Genomic DNA, 17544 nt, shown 5'->3' with positions numbered 1-17544 from the left:
TATATTTTCTATATGTAGGGATTCTGATCTATTATATATCCAGAGCCTGTAAGGTATAGTGTTTTGGAAAAGAAAAAAAAATGTGTAATCGGAGCTGAGAAGCACTAAAACGATCTCATCTGAAAATTTAAGGTGGTGAATGTGGTTGTTGCCCCTACCTGACTCCCTTTATTGGGGTGTCTCCTCCAAACCTTCAGCCTAGTCAGGGGACTATAGCCATTCCCCTTTCCTCCAGGCTCAGCATGAGCTTTTGTACCCCAGAATTTCCTTTACTAGGTCAGGGAGCTTCTTCCAGGGTCCAGGCCTAAAGTTCACCCTAGGCTTGGATGAGCCAGCTGTGACAGACTGGACATGGCAAAGGAAGAAGAAAGGACATACTGTTAGATGCTCTTTGACCCTGTTTTGGGTACCATTTTTGAGCTCCAGATTCAGCTCTGTTATTTGTACCTGCAACAGTTTGGGGAGGCTCTGGGACTTCCTCTAAATGAAGACAAAGGTGAATGCAGTCTTTCTTGTATTCAGACAAGTGCTACTATCATCCTGGTGTCCTGCATGTTTCCCATGAGGTCTGATATGGGGAACCCTTTGAGTGAGTGGGAAGGAGAGAGGTTCTATGAGTGGCACTCTCCTGTTAGGAATGGGAGTAGTAGTTGTAGGACTTAGTTTAGGGTTATTGTGATGTATGTCAATCTGGGTTCCATCAGACTCTGAGACAAGGACTTGAGGGCAGATAGTTTTTAGGGGAGGTGAAAGAAGCAGGTTAGGGGAGTGGGAAAAGGAACCAGGGAAGGGAAGGTGGCCAGGGCAGGGCACATCACATAGGCAGCTATCAACATGGGCAACTGGAGCTGGGCAACCAAAATCCATACACTGCACAGCTGTTTTAAATATAACAACTTGAAGTAGTCACATAGAATGACATAACTGAAGTAATTCAAATATTGTTTCTTCATCTTCACAATCACGGTGCTATCATTGTTTATTCATAAACTATTGTTTTCATAAAAAAGATATATAGGACTGGCCCGCATGGCTCCATGGTTGAGTGTCAACCCATGAACCAGGAGGTCATGGTTCTAACTTATTGAGCATAAAGTAGTGCCAAAAATAGTCTTTAAAACAATAAATGCACTTAAGACACGTCAGGAGAGCATATAATGGCTTTTTTTTTAGAGCTGAGTACATTGAGGCACAAAGAAATTTAACCACACAGCTAATGATTTACACCATTCCAGAGCCTGAGCTCACAACTCTCTTTAAAAATATTTGTTCGTTGAACTTTATTAATATCTAATACTTCAGCTCACCTTCCCTGATAATCTACTATGTGCCAGACACTGAGAATAAGAATACGAGCAAAACCAGGCTTTCAAGAAGCTCATATCTAGTTTATGCCTCTGTATTCAGAATAAAATATGGAAAGACTCCTTTCATCAGGAGATCTATCATTTCATGTTTCAAGTAAAAAACTCATTTAAGCCAGTCAGCTGTGGCCAATGTTCATGTCATTATTATTAAGGCCCAAAGAACATCTTCCAATCCTATTCAGCGTCCTGGTAAGCCTTCTGTTTGATTGAAAATAAAGATAGAAATTCTCCTATCACAATTCTGCCTTCTTTTACCTTTATACAAATGATTAAAAAAAAAGAAACAACAACAATTCAACCTCATACCTCCTACATGTTCCATATCCATGTAGGGCATATTTTGAGTACTAAAGCTGTAGTATTTAATATGGTAACCACCAGCCTCAGATGGCTATTTCAATTAAAATTAATTGCAAATTCACTTTCAGAGTGCCTCATTTCAAGTGTTCAAGAGCCACAGATGACTAATGGCCACCATATTGGACTGTACAGATATGGAACATTTCCATTACCACAGAATTTCAATCAGACAGTGCACTAGCTATAAGTCACAAATAGTATGTTTGGGGGATTGTGATATGCAGTATATTACCTAATAAAAATAATTTTTTGCATACCTGTGAGTATTCAGCACTTAATTATTTCAACCTGGTGACATCTCGCTGATTAAGAACCAGAAGGGGTGAGTTCAGAGTTGTGTCAAGATGAACTGTCTTGCTGTGTACTTTTCTATGTCTGTTCATGTGCAAACCAGGTGGAATGTTCGACCCATATTCTTTTTGCTACTCATGCCTAATATAAAGTCATTGACGTTTGGAACATTTCAGGAAGTTTGCACCTGAAAATGTGCCACAACCGAGGACATGCAGCTTGCAGATGAGAGGTGGGCAGGCTTTTGCTTTTCACTTTAAATGCTCTTTGAATTTCCTACTAAGTTTTACTTCCACAGAAAATAATTTTAAAAATTAAAAACAAGACTAGTCTACTCAGCCGGTGTGGGTCAGTGGTTGAGCACTGACTGATGCACCAGGAGGTTACCAGTTGGATTCCTGGTCAGGGCACATGCCCAGGTTGTGGGCTTGGTCCCCAGTGGGAGTTGTGCAGGAAGCAGTCAATTGACGATTCTTTCTCATCATTCATGTTTCTATCTCTCCCTCTCCCTTCTTTTCTGAAATCAATACAAATATATTTAAAAAATTAAAATAAGACTATTTTACACACAAAAATAAACAAAACATTGCTTTTATAAATATCTAATACAATTTCATATCTGTTTCACTAAGTAAGTGTGTCTAATTTGTCCACTTAGTGAGTCAGTGTTTATTGTGTGAAGATTTTTTTCCTGGGCTCTCTTGTGTAATGGGTATAAAAGCAATGTGGCATTTTTCCATGCTCTGAAGAGCATTGTTTTAAGGAGATGAGACCGATGCACATCAAGTGTGCTAAATGCATGTCTAAGGAAGCAGAGGGAATCCTCAGCTGTAGTCAGTGATTATGGACAAAAGAGTGTTTCTGGATGCCTGACATTTCTCCTCACATGCTGTGACCTCAAGAGGTATTGCTATATTGATTCTGCGCATTTATCTTCCCCACAGATCCAGCCAGTGCTCAGCGCACTGGGTCCCTGGCCTAGTGCTCTTCTCTGGGGTTTAGTTGTTTACCAAGTCTATCCCTCTGGTAATACTGTGTGTGGCTTGTCTCTCATCTCATCTCACCTTGATGGCTCTTCATCTCATGCTGAAAGCAAAGTTCTCCTTCCCTCTGTTTTAGACTTCTTGTTTCTCTTGTCCCTTGTTTCACCTCTGCAAATCAGACTTCAGATAAATTACTGGTGAATAAGCACATTACTTTCAACCAGGAAGCTAACAAAACTAATACAATTTTGTACTCATTTGGGGCATTACTTGGTTACTTGATACCCTGAATGTCATTCTGGGTGCTTCGTGTTTGTCGATATGCTGATAAAGTAAACCAAAGTTTTTATCTCTAAGACAAAGTGCAAATATGAAAAGTACATGTTATATAGGAGGTCAGGGTGAGAAAAGGCTAATTTTACATTTATAGGATAAAAAGAAACAGAACAGGGAGGTTTTTGATACTTATTAAACAGTTCAGGTGTATAGATTCAAGAGAACGTTTCTTTCTTGAGACACACAAGAGTTGGACTATAATGCCATTACACCTGTCATAAATAAGCACCTCAGAAAAAGCACCTATGCACTCACTGTTCGTATGGAGATGGATCACTTTCCTGCCCATTTATCTATACGCTGAATCATCTGAATTTGTCAATGAGAAGGTAATTAAATTATCACTGGCAGTTGCATGGGTTTGTTAAGGGTCTAGTGCAGGGGTGGGCAAACTTTTTGGCTCGAGGGCCACAATGGTTTCTTAACCTGGACCAGAGGGCCAGAACAAAAGCATGGATGGAGTGTTTGTGTGAACTAATATAAATTCAAAGTAAAGGAGCGGAGGGGAGAGCAAGAGAACCGGATAGAACAGCCGGATCCGGCCCGCGGGCCGTAGTTTGCCCAAGGCTGGCTAGTCCAATGATTTTCAATTGTAGTGGCGCAAGAATTTTTATTTTTATTATGTTAGAGAGAGGTGACGGCAGAGGGAGGGAAAGACAGAAACATGGATGTGAGAGAGGAACATCAATCTGCTGCCTCCTGCACACCCCCTACTGGGGATCAAGCCTGCAACCCAGGCATGTGCCCTGACCTGGAGTCTACCAGCAACCTTTTGGCCCAACCAACTGAGCCACACCAGCCACAATGCAAGAATTTTTAAAACATGCAATACCTGACTATTTAGTCAGGGGCACTGACCTCTTTTAATAAAATAAAATAAATAAAATAAAATAAAATAAATAACAGCCAACACAACAGTAGCTGTATGATGTGAATAAATAAAAACAATACCTATTTTTTTCTGTCAGATTGGCAAAAAAATATTTTTTTGGTGTCTCACAGAATTTAAGTAATTAGTTTTTGTGTACCATAAGATGAAAAGGGTTGAAAATCGCTAGTCTAGCCTTACACTACTAAATATCATTTCATGGGCACTCTGTAACATTGAATTGTGAAGTATTGAAATTTATTTTTTACAGGGGCAAATTTTTCAAACTATACCAAGATACATTTTTCTATAAAATGAATCCCTCTAAAACATCTTTTGTACTGTTTAGAAAATTGTTTGGTAGCTTGAATCAAGACTTGAAAATAGTCATATTCTTTGTCCCTATAATATTCCTTATGAGAATCTGTTCTAAGGAAAACAACCAAATATGGGATAAAAGATTTAATGAGTAGGATGTTCAGTACAACCTAATTATACAAGGGAAAATAGAAGCAATACAAATGTCTAAGATGAGTGAGCAAATACATCACGTTGTCATTAAAAATTGTGTGCGTTTCTAAAAGCATATATAATTCCATGGGAAATTCTAAAGTCACATTAACTAAGTTACCCAAACTTTTTTGAAATACATATATGCAAATAGAAAATAAGACTGGAACATGATAACCCCTGTTCATATTTTTGATATACCTATCCTTGGTGGAACCATGGGTCTTATTCATTTTAAATATTTTTCCTCAAATGTTCTATGACCTAATGAATTATTTATTTAATTTTAAAAGTTATTTGCCAGTTTTCTTGCTCAACTGCCTTTCCTTTGTACCTAACTTGAGAGCCATCTGAAAAAAAGGGTAGTTGTGAAGATAGATAGGGAATCAAAGGGAAATCTAGCCCTTTTTCACCTTGCCTCCACATGTGATGTTTATTTTTGCAGATATAAGATAAGTAAATATCTTGACCCCATGTCATCAAAAACAAACAATAAAAATAGTATTAATTGGAGCATTACGACTTGCTGAATTTAAACTGTGGCTGGAATATTGTTTCCCATTTCAGGCATCATGAAGTTTCCGGTGAAGGTCAGAGCCAGTGTCGGCCTTTTAAAAGGGATGGGGAGAAAATAGTCCACTTAGCTTCTTGCAGATTCTGTCCGAGGAAGGAATAAACTACAGAAGCAGATTGGTGACTGACCTGCTGTGCAATCACAGAGGAAGGCACAAGCCTTGCAAGATGTTTACACAGTGTTGAACCAAAGTGATCAAAGAGGTGATCACACTGGCCCTCACGGAGCCACAGCCTTTTGAAGCATCATGTTTCATGGTGCTGTGCTGAGCAGAAAGGAACATTGCAAGAAGGAAAAAAAAAAGCCGAGGGATTAGTATTTGAAAGATTCAAATCCAAGTTTAGAGAAGACTGCATGAACAAAGGAGAAAATTAAAGGTGCTGTGACATTCGGGTATAACTGGCTCAGAAATTCTTAGTGGATTCCTAGCTAAGTGGCTGCAACTGTAGGGATGTAGAAATCCACTTTCTGCTGGTCAGAAGTCAAGTATTGCTTGCTTTGGGAGCCAGGCAAACAACCTTTCTGAGTCACAGATTGTTATCTCTAAAATGGATGGAGTAATAGCACCTAACTCACAGGGCAGCTGGGAACAGGTGAATAATTTAGCACAATACATGCAGTGTTTCAGAAATAAAATGAGTATGAAGTCTCCTAAGAATCACTATTTTTATATTAATACACATTCAATCTCTCAAAAATGTAAGTGCTTTAAAATTAAGAGGACACCTTTTCTTAATTTTAGCTCTACTCAGAGGAAATACAGCTACCCTTACAACTTATTCAAGCTTTAAAGTCTTATAGAACTATCTAATAGCTATTTAATTATGATTGACAATCTGCTACAAAATGCAGGAGGTTATATGTCACAAAAGTTTCACTCTACTAACAGTGAATAGTAAGCCCAGAGTCAAAGCTATTAGTTGAATTTTCTTACCCCATCTTGCCACATTTTTAAACGTGTGTGTGTGTGTGTGAGTGCACGCGCGTGTGGGCGTGGCGCATGTGCACACGCATGTGTGCGCATATGTGCTAGTGCATGCATGGGTAGGTATGTTTAACTTCTTATCTTTGCTAGCTTCTGTGGAGAAACTAATGCTGGAAAGATGCTAAAAATCCAATGATTTTCTGAGAGAATGGGTATTTCTCAAATGTTCACATATATCCCATTTCTCCTCTTTCTCTAGAGGCATGACATAGGTGGGGCTTAACTTGCCAAAGATATTATGGGGAGAATTTTATTTTATTTTTTGGACCTTAACCTACTGTTTCTGATCCCCTACTATTGGGGCCAAATTCTTTAAATGTCCTCTTGTCTCCCTAACTCACCTGACACTCTATCCTGAGGCAAGCCACCTACATCTGGCCAGATAAACTACTGAATATTGTTGAATAGATTAAAACACTTTTCTGTACATTCATAGGTTCCGCCCTCCAAACACCAACTCCTATCACAAGTGAATCAAGAGTCCCCCAAGAAAGTCAAGATAAGAGTGACTCCTACTGACTGCTTTTAAGCATGCATAAGCCAAACCAGCCTCAGGAATACTTCTCAGTTTGACTGTAAAAGCTGTGTGGAAAAGAAATATTTTGATAAAATCACCTGTTTAAAGAAAGAAGATTACACAACCAACAACTTTCTACACATAAACAAACACACACACACACACACACACACACACACTATCCTATATAATAAAAGGCTAATATGCAAATTGTCCCCTCAACCAGGAGTTTGACCAGGGGATGGGGACGGCTGGCCAACCATCCACGGCCCCTCCCCCTGGCCAGCCCGGCCCAATCAGCCCAGATCTGGGCGGACTGACTGGACCCCACCCATGCACAAATTCGCACACTGGGCCTCTAGTCTATAATAATAAAAGCATAATATGCTAATTAGACCGGACAGCCAAACGACCTTCCAGATGTCCTTCCATACAACCTTCCAGATGAAGCTGGGGCTGCAAGGGCCGAGCCCCTTGCATGAATTTCATGCATCAAGCCTATAGTGTGTATATATGTATATGTGTATACATATACACACACATATATATGTATATACATATTTCTTGCTCCCTAGAAGAACACCACTCTCACTTATGCTCTCTTCATACGAAGGAAAAGTGTTTGTGTCACTGCATCACAATGGAGATGGGTGAAAGCCAGCCTCAGTGGGGCCCTACAGCCACCACCACGGCACAGTTCTGTGGTCCATGTTCCCATTCCTCTGGTCTTCTCACTAGATGTTGATATTCATCTCTTTTCTTACAGGTTGAGATATGAGCATTTTCATAGCTGTGCATAGCAATATGACATTCAGAGTGGGGGGTCTAAATTGTAAAATTATACATTTTTTATATTAAACTTGGAGAAGTTTTAATCATTTTGAAAAAGAGAAGCATGTGAGTCTAAACCTGTTCCATGTATTTCTTGCCTCTTATTTAAGACAATGGTGATCAGCCAGTCAGTGAGGGCTTTACTATCCTAATAAGGTGTGTGTGTTTCATAGTCATTAAGACCTTGGTACTATTACTCTTCCTCTTTGAACCTAAAACACATAGCCAGGATGCCTATTTGCATTCAGTTTAGAAAGTGAGTATTTAATTAGTGCCATTTCTGTAAATATACCTTGTTTAAAGCTATAACATTTGTTACATATCACCTTCAACTATATCTTTAGCAACTAAATTGCTCTTCCTCATCAGCTATCATTTATGTCTTATTAGCATCAAAAAGAAATGAAATGAAGGCACACCCCTTTAATTTCATTTCAGGACTCTGGAGTTAACTACATTGACGGTGCTATTTGTAATGTGGAGCATTATTAAAACACACACACACACACACACACACACACACACAACAACCACTACCAAGAAGTAATTAAATAATGTTGTATAAGGTGGTACAAACACATCCTTATACTCTTCTGCGTCATACTCATGGTTCAACCACACTACAGAACTGCACTAAAACTAGGTATCACATTTTACTATTGTATTTGTTTCTTGAAGGGATATACCAGTGAGATTTTTCTCCTTTTCTCTCTTTCTTTCTAAATGTTCTTGGCAGGTACAAAGCACAAAACCATGCTAGAAGCCCGGAATGGAAGCGGGACTATCAAAGCCTTTCCTAGGGCAGGCGTGAAAGGCAAAGGACCAGTTAATAAGGGAAACACAGGCCTGCAAAACAAAACGTTTCACTGTGAAATCTGTGATGTGCACGTCAACTCGGAAACACAACTTAAACAGGTAGGCTGCACATATTCTAGAAATGAAAACAGGTGGGGGACATGTTCATGAGCAGGATGTCTGTGCTTGCATTACTCCTTTTTTAATATATTTTTTTATTTATTTCAGAGAGGAAGGGAGAGAGAGATAGGAAAATCAATGATGAGAGAGAATCATTGATTGGCTGCCTCCTGCATGCCCCCCAGTGGGGATCGAGCCCACAACCCAGGCATGTGCTTTTGACCGAAATTGAACCTGGGACCCTTCAGTCCACAGGCGAATGCTCTATCCACTGAGCCAAACCGGCTAGGGCACTCCCTTTCTTTCTATATTTTCTACCATCTGTCCCTTTATCTGTCCATCCATCCATCCGTCCACCCGTCTGTCCATCCGTCCATCCACTTATCTTCTATTCACTGTTCTTATTTATGTATGCTTATTTTATTGAGTTGCTGAAGGAATACTAAAATGTAGTGGCTTCTCGGACCTTTTAGAAATTATCTGAAGTGAGTTTGCACTGTTTTTATATAAGAAGAGTGGCAGGAAAGGTATATTAGATCTTTTTTCTACCAGTTTACCCACTAAAAAGTGTTGATTTTATTTCAAGTTCACATTACAATGTTCCCTTTTTACTTGCTTTGATATTTACCAGATAACTTTATCCTGTGCTATTCTTGACTTTATGTGCTTTATTACATGGTGTTGTACTGTATTTCTAAATCCTGTAGCCACTACTAAAGAGATAACTGATCCTGTTGTATTTACTTTCACTCTGAGTAGCCTTACAAAGAGATCAGTTATGTTTCCAATTGAGGGGCCAGCCCTTGTACTGTGCTGTGTTTACATGCCTATGTATAATATTCTGCTAATTTATGCACCTTAGTTTATTTATCTTTAGAATTTAAGGGGATGACACTTGGCTGTACAAATATGAGGATAAATATTAGTATGGAGATAAATCCATGCCTACCTGGGCATCTTTGTTTATCTGCACATAAAATTCTTTCAGACATTCCTTTTCTTTGTGAACTTCTTTAAAAAAGGAGATCTATGCAATGAAAAGGAAAAAAGCTGGGAGAAAGAGGCTCTTTCTACTTGTTAAAATATATAGTAGAATGGATAGCATAAAAATATATATCCTCCAGGCTTCAGAATCCAAGGACAAAAGTACATGGTGTTTTTTGTTGTTGTTGTTGTTGTTGTGTTTTTTTTTTGTTGTTTTTTTTCTAGTTGTCTTTTGGAAACTTGCATGAAATAATAAACATTCTTCCCCAGGTTAAACAATATTTGTGAAGTGTTTTTTTTTCCTACGAATTTTTAAGCTGTCATTTTTAATTGCTTTTAATAGCACATTAGCAGTAGAAGGCACAAAGACAGAGCTGCTGGGAAGCCCCCGAAACCCAAATACAGTCCTTACAACAAACTCCAGAAGGCAGCACATCCACTGGGGGTGAGTGTCATCTCTGCTTCCCAGTTTCCCAAACTTGGATTTTTTGGTCACTTACTAAATGAAATAAATGGGAGGTACCTCAGTAATGACAAACAATTGATTTGAGAGTCTAACCCAGCCGTGGGCAAACTACGGCCCACGGGCCGGATCCGGCCCATTCGGCTGTTCTATCCGGCCCGCGGAGCCGAAAGAGCGGAGGGTTCTCTTGCTCTCCTCTCTGCTCCTTCACCAGCAGCAGTGTTAACATGGCAACGTCGGGAAACACAGCCGCAGCTCCTTCTTCTGAGTGGGCGGATTTATATCCGCCCATTCAGTAGAAGGAACAACCTCTCAATCTTCCAGAGGCTCCTTGTAATGCCCGCGGACGCGTCCCCCGACATCACCCTGGGAATGCGTAGACACGTTATCGTGGTGATGTAGGGAGACACGCCCCTGGAGAGCACAGTATCAGAGCATTAGCTAAAAAGGAGACCAACAACACTGTTCCCACTGAAGTTGATGTTTTAAAGACCAAAAACCTTTCAACCCAGTCTACATTGCCATCTACATCTATGTCCCGGGCATAATTTGGAAGTTGCACTAAAGAAAATGTTTAATTTACTGTTTACACATTTTGTTCTTTTCTATTTGTTTTAGTTTTAAATTATTTTATTATATTTAAGTTTAATTTGAAAGGCTTTTGTACCTCTCCTTTGTTAGGCAATTTTATTTTGCCTTTGCCATCTTCAATATAAGGTATGTTATTGTGCTATAATTCCTCCATTTTTTGAAGTTTCAAATTATAATAATTAGTGTTTATATTCTTCTTGTTAAAATGTTTGAAATGAATAAAACTATTGAAATTAAAAAAAAAAGACCATACCCTTTTATGTAATGATGTTTACTTTGAATTTATATTAGTTCACACAAACACTCCATCCATGCTTTTGTTCTGGCCCTCCGGTCCAGTTTAAGAACCCATTGTGGCCCTCGAGTCAAAAAGTTTGCCCACCCCTGGTCTAACCCCTACGTCACCAACAGAATTATTGGTTTCATGTGTTGTTGGGATGTTTTGCCCCCTTTAGCCACACGATCTTATCTTCTTGAGTGGAGCTCAGGTTTATGACAGAGCATGGGGAAGGGAGAAAACTCTTTTGAGTCAGATAAGTAATCACCAAAAATCTGCTGTTGATGTTAGTGGATACTTTTAGGAAAAAGCGTCAGTGAAAATCAAGTTTTTGTGTAGCATCAAGAGCCAAAGCATTGGTATTATTAATACCCTCAAAATAGTTTGGATTTTGATGACACAGTCTCAAAGGCATGGCTTATTGTATGTTATTATTCACCCAAAGGTCACCATATAATGCCTGGGAAATACTACTGAGAAATGCTCACTTCCCATTACTCTAAAAGTGCCTTTTAGATAAGTAAACATACTAATACTGATGTCCTGACCTGGAATTTTGGTAAGATTTTAAGGGAAATCTGTGAACCTCCTGACATCTTAGGCTAATATTTATGAGCATGTACCCTTTTTTTTCTGGTTAATTGGCCATAGTTTTCATCAGAGAGACCCAGGTCACAATGAAAAGTGAAGAACAACTGGTACATAATATGAAGTCTGTTTTCTTTAAAAACAGACCTTATTAATACAGTTGGTCCTTGAAAAACAGGGGTTTGAACTGTGCAGGTCCACTTATATGCAAATTTCAATCAATACAGTTGGCTCTCCATATCCAAGGGTTTTGCATTTATGGATTCAACCAATCTCAGTTCAAAATAGTAGTTTTGAACCACAGTTGGGAATCCTTCAGATGTAAAGGGCAGGGCCCACTGTGGGTAACTTTTGGGGGAGTCAAAATTCCACAGAGATTTTCAACAGTGCTGTGGGAGGTTGGCAACCCTAACCCCCGCACCCTCATTGTTCAAGGGTCAACTATAATTGGTGCTATTGTGTGCTGCTGACACATCAAAATATAGTTAAAAGAAAATTTCATCTATTATGAGACCTAAGCATGAGTTGACCCAATTAATTTGGTAGCATCGCCCATTTTTATGAAAATGAAGTCACTTTACTCTTTTGTACAAAGGCATTTTAATCTGCCTTTCCATATAAAATTCTGCTCAGAGCTAATGTTTCAGCATCACTAGTCATAACCTTGAGAGCTATCTCTGACCAGCATAGATGCAGCCTTCAACAATCAAGTGAATAGTCTTAAATAGCCAAGTGAAATTGTGATCATGTTACATCCAAAGCATCCTTAGCTATCATTGTGTTACTCTTTCCATAAATGGGAACATTTCCTTCATGAGAACAGCTATTTTACTGGTGCGACTAGCTAGAAAATGAACTAGATTGAGAGATGTTACCATTGCACAAAGACAAAGAAAAATCATGTCAAACTTTTGAGGAGTTAAGTTTTTCTTTACTTCTTTATGGAAGGTAGAATTTTGTAATTAGTACCTCACACCTCTCTATGCTGCTCAGTTACACACTTGAATAACTGACAGTATTAATGAATCTCTCTTAAAATGTTTGTTCCATGATACTAAGTGTGTGCACAAAGGGTGGAATAAAAATTCCCTATTTTTCCTCAAGATGAATGCTTTTCTCAGGAGGTCTATGTATCAAGAATAATAAAATATGGTTGCTGAGTACTTTTCTAAAGGACTTTTCAAAACTCTGGGTGGGCCATTTTCAGGGATCTTCCAGCACTTCTGAAGGAAAGACTTTCTACACTCTCCATTACCTTTATTGTCAGTTCACAATTGGGAATTTATCTTTGTCATTGTTTATTGCTATATTTGAAAAGCTGCCCATCATTTTGGATTCTAAGTGTAGCCTGCAAAAAGTTTGTTCTTGTACTCTTCTTTTTCTCTCTCTCCCTTGCAGGTAAAATTAGTATTTTCAAAAGAACCGTCAAAGCCATTGGCTCCACGAATTCTACCCAACCCGCTGGCAGCTGCTGCAGCCGCTGCTGCTGTGGCGGTGAATTCCCCCTTCAGTCTCCGAACTGCCCCAGCAGCAACGCTGTTCCAGACTTCTGCACTCCCACCTGCGCTCCTGCGGCCTGCCCCAGGGCCCATTCGGACCGCCCACACTCCTGTACTGTTTGCTCCTTACTGAATTCCACAAGGGAGTCATTGTACTGCAATAATTTTTCAAAAAACAGAAAACAAAACAAACAAAAGAGAACTATGCAGTGTTTATTTATCGTTTAAAGTCTATCTGAAGAGCCAGGACTTTTGATAGTGAATTGAAAAGATTATTAAAAAAAAAATGAGGGAGGTTTTGGGGGTGGGAAGGGAGGGGTGGTATTTTCTCCAAATTCAAGCATTCCTCTTGAACACCGGTTATTTCAGAAGTGATCTCCAGCATTGACTTGTGGTGGTATCTAGAACTTATGAAGCCCATGTGACTGTGCTTTTGGGCACCTATTTCCCTCTGCATTGTCTTTCCTGCTTTATGAAACAACTATATATTGTCTAAGGGCATTAACTGGTTCCAATGTATATATAATAATTTACTCTATAGATTAAAATAACACAAAAAAAGAAAACAAAAGAAAAAACAAAAGCAACACTGTGAATAGTAGTACCCATGCTGGTCCTCTTGCTATGACAGCAATTAGTGGGCATTTATCCCAACAAACTAGATACAGTAGATGTCTTGTAAAACAATAGTGCTGTGTCTCAATCTATGCCACTAGGTTTTAAAGAACTGCAAAAGATAGAATGAATAACTATTTCATGCCAGTAAGCAGTCAAAAAATAAACAAGCACCTGATGGTGTTTGTGGAGGTCTCCCTAGTCCACATTCTACCCCTTCTATCCAGCTCAGATATGACTTTGAGTTCAGAACAATAAAACAGAGCCAAGCAGAGAGGTGGGAAGAGATCTCAATAAAGATGATTTCTTACAAAGTACCATTTTCCCACCCTGAAGCAGTATCGCTGGAAATAGGGAAGTGTTTACAATGAAGCTATATCTGAGAACAGGTAAAACCATGCATCATGGGAGTTTAAAAAGAAATCAGTACAACTCTTCTGCTTCATGGATAAGGGACAATCATAACCTAGGATGATAACGCAAAGTAAAGATTTTCCAATAAAAAAAAACACAGAATATTGTACCTCTGCAATATCCCTTTATATCATACCAGTAGGGTTGTCTCTTAGGCAAAGATTTCTGCTTTGAATATGATGGTAGACATTAGCTATTGTTGTGGGGTTTATGTTTTTTGTTTCCTAGCTTTCCTACTGACATGATATAAACAATATATATTTAAATGTTAGTAAAACAAGAAAAGTGAATCGGAGTTTATTGCAGATCAAGGATATAATGTTAAACAAAATACTGGTAAGATGCACTTGACCATCATTTCTCTAGTGGAGTTGTAAAATGCAGACAGCCTTTGATATTCACCATAAGGCTGAAAGGAGTTGATGTTTTACCTTTAAAACAAGACTTATCAGGGGTATATATAAATATATGTATATTGTATATATGTTAGAAAGATTAAGAGAATAACTTATAAAAAGAAAATCTATATAAAATAAATATATAACCATCCCATGTTACATGTTATCATTAAGTTGGTAACAAATGGCATAAAAATAGCTGTGCCTTTAATTTGTGATAAAGGCTATTTGCTTTTTCCCATAGAAAGCTAACATATACCTATCACTATGATGGGGTTTGATGCAGCCAGTCTGTTGCGTTGATAAGAACAATGGCAGTCAATCTTAGATGAATGATTTTAAAAAAAAATGTACAAATCAACCCTACGTGATTTAAGTTTAAAAGAAAAAATATTTTTGAAAAGGTTTTGTAAAGACTATTTAAAAACATACGGAAGGGCTAGGTATGGCCTTCCTGAAACTGCTCTTATCTAAACTGTAGTAGCCTTTTGAGAGGTATAAAGATTCAAGATGAAACCCTTTGAGAGAGAGATATTTAGCATTTGTCATTTTATATTTAAGAAACACCCATAGCGTGCTTGGTGCTCAACATTAAACATGGTCTTTGGAGTTCTTGTCTACCATCTAGCTATAGACATTTGTCATATAAACATATCGTTAAAGCAGTTGGCTTTATATATCTTTTGTTAAACAAACCAAAAAGAAAAGGAAAAAGTAAAGAAGGTAGAAGGGCAGGCAGGAAGGAAACTATTTCATCAGTTTTTGCTAAAAAAGAATTTTAAACTTTACACTATACATCCTGGTTAAACATGTTGGTTAGCATTTAAATTTGTATTTGAGAATATTTGGTGATTGTTTGGCATTTACCAATATCTCTCCTCTTCGGTCTTAGCAGGTGTTTGTTTGTTTCACCCACAAACTCTGAAGTACATCAGGTGGAGAGTTCCTCATGAGTTTGTTGTTTGGGATTTTGTCTATATCTCATGTGACCATCTTCTCACCATTTGAACTTCAGTTTCCTTTTTCTGCTTTGTCAAGTATTTTGATTTTTCACTGTAAGTCAGCTTGAATTCTTATCCAACCACCTACACCTGATAAAGCCTCTCTTTCTGTTGGAGGACTTAATGTTCATTGATGCAATCTGGCTACAACTTGCTTTAGCTGTTCCTCCCCGTTTCATCCTAGCGAAGGAGCCAGTTCACGAGAAGTCAGGGCCTGTTGCAAGAGTCCTGGATCACAAGGTGTTACTAACTGTAATGATTTGCTGGGAACAAACCAATCAGCCATATTTTCTCCATCAGCCATATGAGAAAACTCAGAAATACGTAAATCCCTTCTGCCTCACTTCGCTATGGAACCATTTTTTGTTTAAAATGGTCTCTTACATGAGCGTTGTAATCATCAGTTGTCTTTTACTCACTACCTAATAAAGGATGAAGCCTAACCTTAGAACTCAAAGTGGATTATCTGTGAATTGTTTCCCCCAACTCCACGCAGTTCAGTCTGCTATAAAGCTATACCCTTCCCCTGAGGGAACTTTCTCCATGAATAAAGATCAATAATTCAATTGATCAGCAGTGGTGCTCGGAAAATCCCCAAGGGTGGTCAACTTTATGGTTATATATATGTATCCCTTCCCATGCATCACGCCCGTGACAAGGAAGGGACAGAGAAAGCATCTCTGATTCCATTTGAAACAAATATAAATGCATTGCGAGAGTCACATTGCCTCTGGAAGAAGCGTGGTTGCACCTCATCCAGATCATCCAGACAAATGGGAAACAGTTGTTGGGGAGGTTCGTTCTTTCTCTTTGAAGAAAACAGGTGATTGCAAATGACAAATTGCTCCTCTCGTTCTAAATGTTGAAGAGTGGTTGTTCTATTCACATAAGCAAACAGTTGGCTTTTGGCAATTTATATGATCACTGCCTCATCTGAAAGGATTATGATCTTCAGGCACTCTTGGGCTCTCCTTAGGGCCTAGTCTGTTGTAATAACTCACTGCTGTTATCATCAAATATATATATATATATATATATATATATATATATATATATATATATAAAATTGGTTTTTTAAGGGGGCTACATATTTGCTGCCAAGGAACTATTTAACCAAGAGAGTGCTTATACTCAAAAATTGAAAGAGCAGTAAATCAAAAAAACAAAGGATTAAAAATTAAAAGACAATACAGTTTTAAAAATGGGATTATTCAAAGTGGTGTTTTTTTGTTTTTGTTTTTGTTTTTGTAGATATTCCCATGTAAGTTTCTAAGGAACAGAACCAATACATAGTAGAGATGGGAATTAAATTTCACTTACAATTACATTTTAAACTCAGATCTTTGTTTTCATGCCCATGTCATGTTTCAACTTTCCTGAAGAAGTCAGATCACAAAACTAAAAGATGACTAAGATGACTGGTAGTTTCCTTCAAATCTGAATTGGTGCATAGAACTACCTTTCTGTTCATAAGCATGGATGGCATGGTATTAATAACCGCTTGTATACAGTAAAGCATTAGAAAGTGGTGGGGAAAACAGTGAGCCTGGAAGAAGTCAACTTCGTCTCTGACCTACGGGGAACAAATAGTCAACTAATGATTTGTCCTTAATTTCTTCATCAGTAATATAGGCGAGCTGAATAAAGGCTGAGCTGGCTTGCTATTTCTGCATTTAAAGGACCACGTCTCTCGTCCTCCCAGGAATAAAACTGACTGCTTTCTTGTAGCAAACCGTACAGCTCTTCACATATTTGCACGTTTCCAGAAAAGTTTTCTGTATTCTTTTCCATCCTGAGTGTAAACCACACCCGTAGACCATAGGTCTGATTCATCAGAATGTAGACTTCACCAACAATTATTAGAGGAGGGGCTAACTCACATTGGACTTACAACCAAGTCATGAAGGCTGCACTGCATCTCTTTTCTCGGTCTAGAACAGAATTGAATTCTGAACAAAACAAACCCCAATGAAAACAATAGAAAGTTGGCTGTGGGGGTACAAAAGGGAGCAACAGATTTAAATGGCTCCTCCTTATTCCTTTCCTTATGCTTTCCCCCTACAGTACAAATGGACCCTCCCCCACCCGCACTAATTCTGACCTGGCTTTGCAGGTGCTTTAGCTAATGGCCACATTGTTAAGACCATGTGCTCCACAGCCAAAGGGATTGATTGCCC

At 38.6% G+C, this 17544-nt stretch overlaps 1 protein-coding gene across 3 annotated transcripts in view; it reads left to right on the top strand.

The window, feature by feature from the left end:
- Nucleotides 1-15048, top strand: part of ZNF385D (zinc finger protein 385D) — a 727289-nt gene extending 712241 nt beyond the window's left edge. For all 3 annotated transcript variants that reach the window (XM_080671549.1, XM_080671551.1, XM_080671550.1), the window contains 3 exons: nucleotides 8359-8537; nucleotides 9865-9966; nucleotides 12839-15048. In XM_080671549.1, the coding sequence (XP_080527675.1) occupies nucleotides 8359-8537; nucleotides 9865-9966; nucleotides 12839-13072 (515 nt within the window). In that variant the 3' untranslated portion in view covers nucleotides 13073-15048. The remainder of the gene's footprint in view (nucleotides 1-8358; nucleotides 8538-9864; nucleotides 9967-12838) is intronic.
- The last annotated feature ends 2496 nt before the right edge of the window (nucleotides 15049-17544 follow it).

This window comes from Plecotus auritus, assembly GCF_963455305.1.
Source record: "Plecotus auritus genome assembly, chromosome: 6".
Taxonomy (NCBI): domain Eukaryota; kingdom Metazoa; phylum Chordata; class Mammalia; order Chiroptera; family Vespertilionidae; genus Plecotus; species Plecotus auritus.
Note: the sequence above shows the minus strand (reverse complement) of the source record. Positions and strands in the feature narration are given on the sequence as shown.